Here is a 7,902-nt window from a genome sequence, read left to right on the forward strand (position 1 = left end):
GAGGCAGCAATCTGTTCCAGTGGAGCCACGGAGGGACTTCAACAGCAAAGCAGCGTTTCCTGGTCCTAGGAGCATGAGTATTACTCATACAATGCTTTTAATTGTTTTATGTTTGTGAGTTCATTTTTATTGAGATTTTTGGGAATTAAATATATCGATTTTTGCACAGTAATGCACTAGGATTTGGCGCTTTTTTTTCTTATATTTTTCTATGCAGGTGGAGAGGGAGGTCGTTGTGCCCTTTTAAGAAGCTGCCGGTTGATCCTAATAGTGCTTCTGTCACTCCCCAATTATTGGACCTATTTGTTGGACTCTAGAGGACTATCTGCAATTAGCAGATTAAGGCAAAGTTCACAGCACCACACATATTTTTTTGTATAATTGTATGTTTTAGCTTTTTTTTTTTTTTTTTTTTTTTTTTATATCAGACATTCACAGTGCACTTTTGGTATATGAATTGATTTCACTATTCAGGATTTATTATAGTAGTATTCATTATATTGATTTATTAATAATATGTTTATATATTTATGATTTTTAATCAGTTAATTCAATTTTATATATCCTATATTTCTGGTTTTCCACACACGAGCGCAGACCCTCATTGTATATATTGTTAATAGTTTTCAACTCCACGGTCAGCAGCTGTTGGTTGGGTGCCAGAAATACAGTTTTCATTATGATGTCTAATAGTAAGGAAAGATTAGCAAGAAGGCAAAACTATCTCAAACCAGTTGAGTCTATTACAGTTGAGACCATGGAGGAGGGTATAGATTTAAAAACCAATTTCTTTAGGCTTGAGAAATTGGCAAAGGAGGAGATGAAGCATTGGCTTGATCTACTTTCATTGGAAAGATATCTGAATGAAAATATAATTCCTAGAGGTTTAAGAGTAACAAAGAAACCAACATTTGAAACCAGTGAGGATTTTTCCTCAAAATGGAACTCCATTTTGGAGAAATGTTCCTTCTCATTGATTCGCTTATTAATCTCATATAGAGAGGAGAGAGTGAAATTCACTGAGAAGGAAATAGAGGACGTACAACATATTTTAATGCCACATATGGATAGTGAAGAGTTCCAGGAATTGGATCAATTGGTGAACAAGAGAGTATTAAACTATGAAAAAGATATTATGGAACGTAAGGATACAAAATATCAGAGAGATACCAATGATTATGCTACTAATCAGGTTACCAATTGGAAAAGAGCTAAGCGGGATGATTCCAAACACCACTATCCCCCTAAGAAAGGGAAGAAACAACATAAATATAGGGAAAGAAGTAGGGACTACCAACATACCTCAGGAGGAACATCTAGAACACATACACCTAGGACGAACAAACAGAAGGAAAACAAACCCACTACACCGGGGTGTTCTATAGAGAATAGATTTGAGGTTTTGACAGATTCCCCCAAGAATTTAGATCTGGCTACTAAAGAAGGGGGAGAGAATAGGGGGACCATTCCCAAACACACTAGTAGGGATCCAACACCACCTCGGTCTAAAATAACCTCACATACTGCTTCTTTTTTAGAGTTGGTGAAGAAGGAGGAAGAGAGAGAGAAAAGGAGAACCTACCCACTATGGGACAGACATCCCACAGCGCGGGAACACTCCTCACAACGCAGAAAAAGAGACAGCGAGGAAGAAGATCTGGGCAGCGTGAACAAAGAAAGAAGGAAGGCAGACTAAGGACATTGATGCCGGAGAGTCACGGTATTTTCAACCTATCAAGTTTTGTACTATCAGCACATCATACCGCACTCCTCTCTAAGGGTCTTTCCTTTGCACCTAGTAGTTCACCTAAAAAATTCAATTTATTTGTAGATTTAAATAAATATATTAGGAAGGTCACACTTATGAGATTTTTCACTATGAAGGGCAAGGAGAAGGAGGAGATGTTCAGTTCTCAAGAGAGGGAGTGCATTAAAGCCATGACTTCACTCTTGGCAGATGGCTCTGACATAGCGGACATTGATACAAACTGTGGCCCAAATTTGGACATTTTTACACAACATACTACAGATCTGAATGATGTTGCATTGGATATTGTAGAAAATGTGGAAGATCCAGTATTGTCTTCCTCCACTGTTGTAGATACTACCTCTGTAGAATCTTCTATAGTCAATATCAAACATTCACCTTTTATCCCAAAATCTACCTTCTTTCCCTATCAAGCTAAGGGGGGATTCATTGATACTTTTTACACACTGGTACTGAAAGACTTTGAATCCCTCTGTCAAAACACACCTTCATTACATAAAAGGAATTTACACAAAAACGAACTACAGGCTCTAAAAGAGTTGAGCGAAGATAGTGAAATTGTAATAAGACAGGCAGATAAAGGGGGCGGAATAGTGCTTCAAGATAAGAGTGCATACATAGCAGAAGCAAATCGGCTGTTAGGTGATGTGAAGTCATATATACCTCTACAAAGAGACCCAATGGACATCTATCAAAAGGATCTCAAAATATTCCTCTTAGAGGCAAAACATGAGGGAATCATCACCCAGGCAGAGTTTGATTTCTTATTCAAACGAAACCCTAGAACACCGGTGTTCTACCACATACCCAAGATACACAAAGATACCATTAACCCACCAGGGAGACCCATTGTCTCTGGGGTGGAGTCTATGACGTCCAGCGTGTCCCAGTATGTTGACCATTTTTTACAACCTATGGTGGTCAAGTTAAGATCACATATTAGGGACACGCTGCATGTTATAGACTCAATCTCAGGGATACCTTGGAAATCCACTTACATTTGGGCCACATGTGATGTGGCCTCTTTATATACATGCATTGGTCATACAAAGGGAGTGGCAGCAATAGCACATTATTTGGATAAGGACAATCTTATAAACAAAGCACAGAGAGATTTCATTTTAGATGCTATCCTGTTCATTCTGGAACATAATTATTTTTTATTTGGAGATGATTACTATCTACAGATCTGTGGGACGGCTATGGGCACCCGCTTTGCCCCCAGCTATGCAAACCTATACATGGGCCTATGGGAGGATACTCATGTGTGGGGTAATGCTGGGCTGGGGGCGGGCTTGGTGTACTATGGTCGTTTCATAGACGACCTGATTTTCATCTGGGACGGTGAACAGGAAGCATTGAGTGAGATTCTAACAGCATTTAATGACAACCAGATGGATTTGAGGTTTACTTTTGATATAAATAAATACAGTATCAATTTTTTGGATTTGGAATTAATGGTGAACAATAAGAACGAAATTGTAACAAAAACATTTTTCAAAAAAGTATCCACAAATGCATACCTACATTTCAATAGCAACCACTACCATAAATGGTTGGAGAACGTCCCCAGGGGCCAATTTCTCAGAATCAGGAGGAATTGTTCTCTTGATTCGGACTACTTGGCCCAGGGGGACGCTCTTGTAAAAAAGTTTGTGGATAAAGGTTACAATCATCATAAGGTCCTAGAAACTTTTAAACAAGTTGGCAAACTGGATAGACAAGAACTTTTAGACCAGTCAAAAGGCAATATAATTTCAAAAAGAAAAAACAAAAAGAAGCAGACAAGGGACAAGAATGAGATCATTGTCCCTCAATTTATAACACAATTCAATTGTTCTTCACAAAAAATTAAAAATATATTAAACAAACACTGGGGAATTTTGCTCAATGACCCAATCATAGGCAAAAATTTACCACCCAAAATACCGGTGATATTTCAGAAAGCCAGAAATATAAAATCAATCGTGGCACCCAGTAGACTAAAAAAATTCAGTAATACTGTACAAACAAATAAGAACGTTAAAAATGGCAATTTCCTGTGCAATCGCTCAAGATGCCTTACATGCAAACACTTAAAAAAGACTGAGAGTGTTACATCCCACTCAAATGGATCAGTACATCAAATAAAAGGCCACATCAACTGTCTGTCCACTCACATTGTATATGCCATTACATGCCCCTGTGGGCTTCAGTATATTGGTAGAACCAAAAGGGCCTTATGTATACGATTCCTGGAACATCGACGTAATATAATTCATGGGTTAAAAACACATAGCCTATCCAGACATTACGAATTGAAGCACAATAAAGATCCGTCCTCACTAGTAATCATGGGGGTAGAGGCTATAAATTCTACACTTTTAAGTGGAGACAGGCACAAACTGCTCAATCTTAGAGAAACATACTGGATCTACGAATTGAATACACTGAGTCCAGAAGGCCTGAATGATTGTATTGATGTCAGCACAGTCATCTAATTTGACCTCTGTCTATGTCTTGGGACGTATTTTTCTCCTGTTTTTCTTTTTTCTTTTTGCTCCTCGTCACTATAGGATAGGTACCATACATGTCTGGTGACCACGGAGGTCTGGGTTGAACATGGCTCACATGTTCCCTTCGTGATCGCCAGACATAAGTGATTATTAATATTAATTCACGCATCATGGTGTTAACAATTTATGTTAGCACATAATCATTTAGTTAAGGGTTCATATTATTGGTAGCACACACATATATATATAGCATAGTGCCATACTAGGACACATTTATTAAATATTTGTTATTTACAGTAGATTTTGGAATTCTATTCACATCCACATTCAAATTCACTCACTTATCACATACATATAGATTCCCTTTTTTCACTTATACATTTCCCCCTTTCCCTCCCCCCCTCCCCCCCCCCTCCCCCCCCCTCTCCCCCCTCCCATTCCCTTACCCCCCTCTCCCTTACTGAGGAGTGTTGGGAGTAAGCTGAACCATGCAATCTTGCTGGGCTGACGATTCAAGTGACCTAGGATACATGCCCGGTCTAAACTTCCCAATATACTTTTTAACTCCATATTATATTTTCTATGGAGTTAAATACTGCTCTTTTCCACGCTGGTTCTATTTCATAGTCCAAATTGGTTGCATACACATAAACTTAAAGATACCTTAACCTCTATCTTATGGGACACTGACTAATACTCATATTCATAAATTAATTAAATGATTCTACAATATTAAGAGTAGAACCATCCATAAGGGATTATGGTTTCAACCTCTAATCTTTATCCATGATAACACTAAGAAAAATATCATGTACTAAGATAAAAGTCAATTAATATCTAATAGAGTTTTGTGCTCTTTCTTGTTCATTAATTGATCCACCCTCCGTAAGCCACATTTATATTGTATTAACTAAATATCTAACTCTTCTGTTTACTAATAGATATATTGGGGTATTTAGGATGTCTTGAGATATACCCTTATAGTATGTTTAATTAAAACAAATAAGGACATTGATTACAAAATAACTTTTGTTGTATAAGAATAATAATTTTTCGTTTAACATATGAAATGCCCAACTGTTGCTAAATATCATTTATATTGAGGTGTTGGCAACTACAGTATACTCTCTCGATATCCTAAGGCATACCCTTGTAGTCCGTATAATAACTAAAAATATATACAAGGACATCAACTACATGTTTGTTTTAATTATTTTTATTTATTTTTTAGTACAACTGGTATTCATCAGTATTTTATATACATTTCTATGTGCTGGCAAGTATTCAGTGATGTGGATGCAACATTAGGTGTTCACATGTGTACTTAATCTGTTCCACCTAAAATTTAGATTGCCAACACACTGTTTTTTGCCTTTCAACTAATCAAGCTAATTGGACTTGGGGGGTATATAATATGAGACACCACACACCCAGAGTCCATCCCCTGAAGAAGTCTGTTAATCAGATGAAACGCGTAGGGAAGGTGTGCAGTGGACTTTTCAACGCTTGCAATTGAACTGCTGAGTATCTATACCGGTCCGGTATTAAGAACGGTTCCCGTGACGTCATCCGCTGGTCCGCGACTTCAACCGTCCCCGGTGGGAACTAAAAAGCAACTGGTTGGTGTGCACCGGGGGAGAGACCATCGTGGAGTGCCTGATTCGTCAGTTCCTGCAGGCAGTGAACAACGGAGGCAGCAATCTGTTCCAGTGGAGCCACGGAGGGACTTCAACAGCAAAGCAGCGTTTCCTGGTCCTAGGAGCATGAGTATTACTCATACAATGCTTTTAATTGTTTTATGTTTGTGAGTTCATTTTTATTGAGATTTTTGGGAATTAAATATATCGATTTTTGCACAGTAATGCACTAGGATTTGGCGCTTTTTTTTCTTATATTTTTCTATGCAGGTGGAGAGGGAGGTCGTTGTGCCCTTTTAAGAAGCTGCCGGTTGATCCTAATAGTGCTTCTGTCACTCCCCAATTATTGGACCTATTTGTTGGACTCTAGAGGACTATCTGCAATTAGCAGATTAAGGCAAAGTTCACAGCACCACACATATTTTTTTGTATAATTGTATGTTTTAGCTTTTTTTTTTTTTTTTTTTTTTTTTATATCAGACATTCACAGTGCACTTTTGGTATATGAATTGATTTCACTATTCAGGATTTATTATAGTAGTATTCATTATATTGATTTATTAATAATATGTTTATATATTTATGATTTTTAATCAGTTAATTCAATTTTATATATCCTATATTTCTGGTTTTCCACACACGAGCGCAGACCCTCATTGTATATATTGTTAATAGTTTTCAACTCCACGGTCAGCAGCTGTTGGTTGGGTGCCAGAAATACAGTTTTCATTATGATGTCTAATAGTAAGGAAAGATTAGCAAGAAGGCAAAACTATCTCAAACCAGTTGAGTCTATTACAGTTGAGACCATGGAGGAGGGTATAGATTTAAAAACCAATTTCTTTAGGCTTGAGAAATTGGCAAAGGAGGAGATGAAGCATTGGCTTGATCTACTTTCATTGGAAAGATATCTGAATGAAAATATAATTCCTAGAGGTTTAAGAGTAACAAAGAAACCAACATTTGAAACCAGTGAGGATTTTTCCTCAAAATGGAACTCCATTTTGGAGAAATGTTCCTTCTCATTGATTCGCTTATTAATCTCATATAGAGAGGAGAGAGTGAAATTCACTGAGAAGGAAATAGAGGACGTACAACATATTTTAATGCCACATATGGATAGTGAAGAGTTCCAGGAATTGGATCAATTGGTGAACAAGAGAGTATTAAACTATGAAAAAGATATTATGGAACGTAAGGATACAAAATATCAGAGAGATACCAATGATTATGCTACTAATCAGGTTACCAATTGGAAAAGAGCTAAGCGGGATGATTCCAAACACCACTATCCCCCTAAGAAAGGGAAGAAACAACATAAATATAGGGAAAGAAGTAGGGACTACCAACATACCTCAGGAGGAACATCTAGAACACATACACCTAGGACGAACAAACAGAAGGAAAACAAACCCACTACACCGGGGTGTTCTATAGAGAATAGATTTGAGGTTTTGACAGATTCCCCCAAGAATTTAGATCTGGCTACTAAAGAAGGGGGAGAGAATAGGGGGACCATTCCCAAACACACTAGTAGGGATCCAACACCACCTCGGTCTAAAATAACCTCACATACTGCTTCTTTTTTAGAGTTGGTGAAGAAGGAGGAAGAGAGAGAGAAAAGGAGAACCTACCCACTATGGGACAGACATCCCACAGCGCGGGAACACTCCTCACAACGCAGAAAAAGAGACAGCGAGGAAGAAGATCTGGGCAGCGTGAACAAAGAAAGAAGGAAGGCAGACTAAGGACATTGATGCCGGAGAGTCACGGTATTTTCAACCTATCAAGTTTTGTACTATCAGCACATCATACCGCACTCCTCTCTAAGGGTCTTTCCTTTGCACCTAGTAGTTCACCTAAAAAATTCAATTTATTTGTAGATTTAAATAAATATATTAGGAAGGTCACACTTATGAGATTTTTCACTATGAAGGGCAAGGAGAAGGAGGAGATGTTCAGTTCTCAAGAGAGGGAGTGCATTAAAGCCATGACTTCACTC

At 37.9% G+C, this 7,902-nt stretch overlaps 1 protein-coding gene across 2 annotated transcripts; it reads left to right on the top strand.

Annotated features, from left to right (window-relative positions):
* Nucleotides 1–540: 540 nt before the first annotated feature.
* LOC142474737 (uncharacterized) lies at nt 541–7,626 on the top strand. Of its 2 annotated transcripts, none has more exons than XM_075580949.1 (2): nt 541–1,720; nt 7,491–7,626. In XM_075580949.1, exon 1 carries the CDS (start codon nt 680–682, stop codon nt 1,694–1,696), a length of 1,017 nt encoding a protein of 338 aa, XP_075437064.1. In that variant the 5' UTR covers nt 541–679; the 3' UTR covers nt 1,697–1,720; nt 7,491–7,626. The 2 variants fall into 2 exon arrangements, with proteins under 2 accessions (XP_075437064.1, XP_075437065.1); XM_075580950.1 differs by lacking the exon at nt 7,491–7,626 and adding an exon at nt 6,171–6,334.
* The last annotated feature ends 276 nt before the right edge of the window (nt 7,627–7,902 follow it).

The sequence above is a fragment of the Ascaphus truei genome (assembly GCF_040206685.1).
Source record: "Ascaphus truei isolate aAscTru1 chromosome 20 unlocalized genomic scaffold, aAscTru1.hap1 SUPER_20_unloc_3, whole genome shotgun sequence".
NCBI lineage: Eukaryota > Metazoa > Chordata > Amphibia > Anura > Ascaphidae > Ascaphus > Ascaphus truei.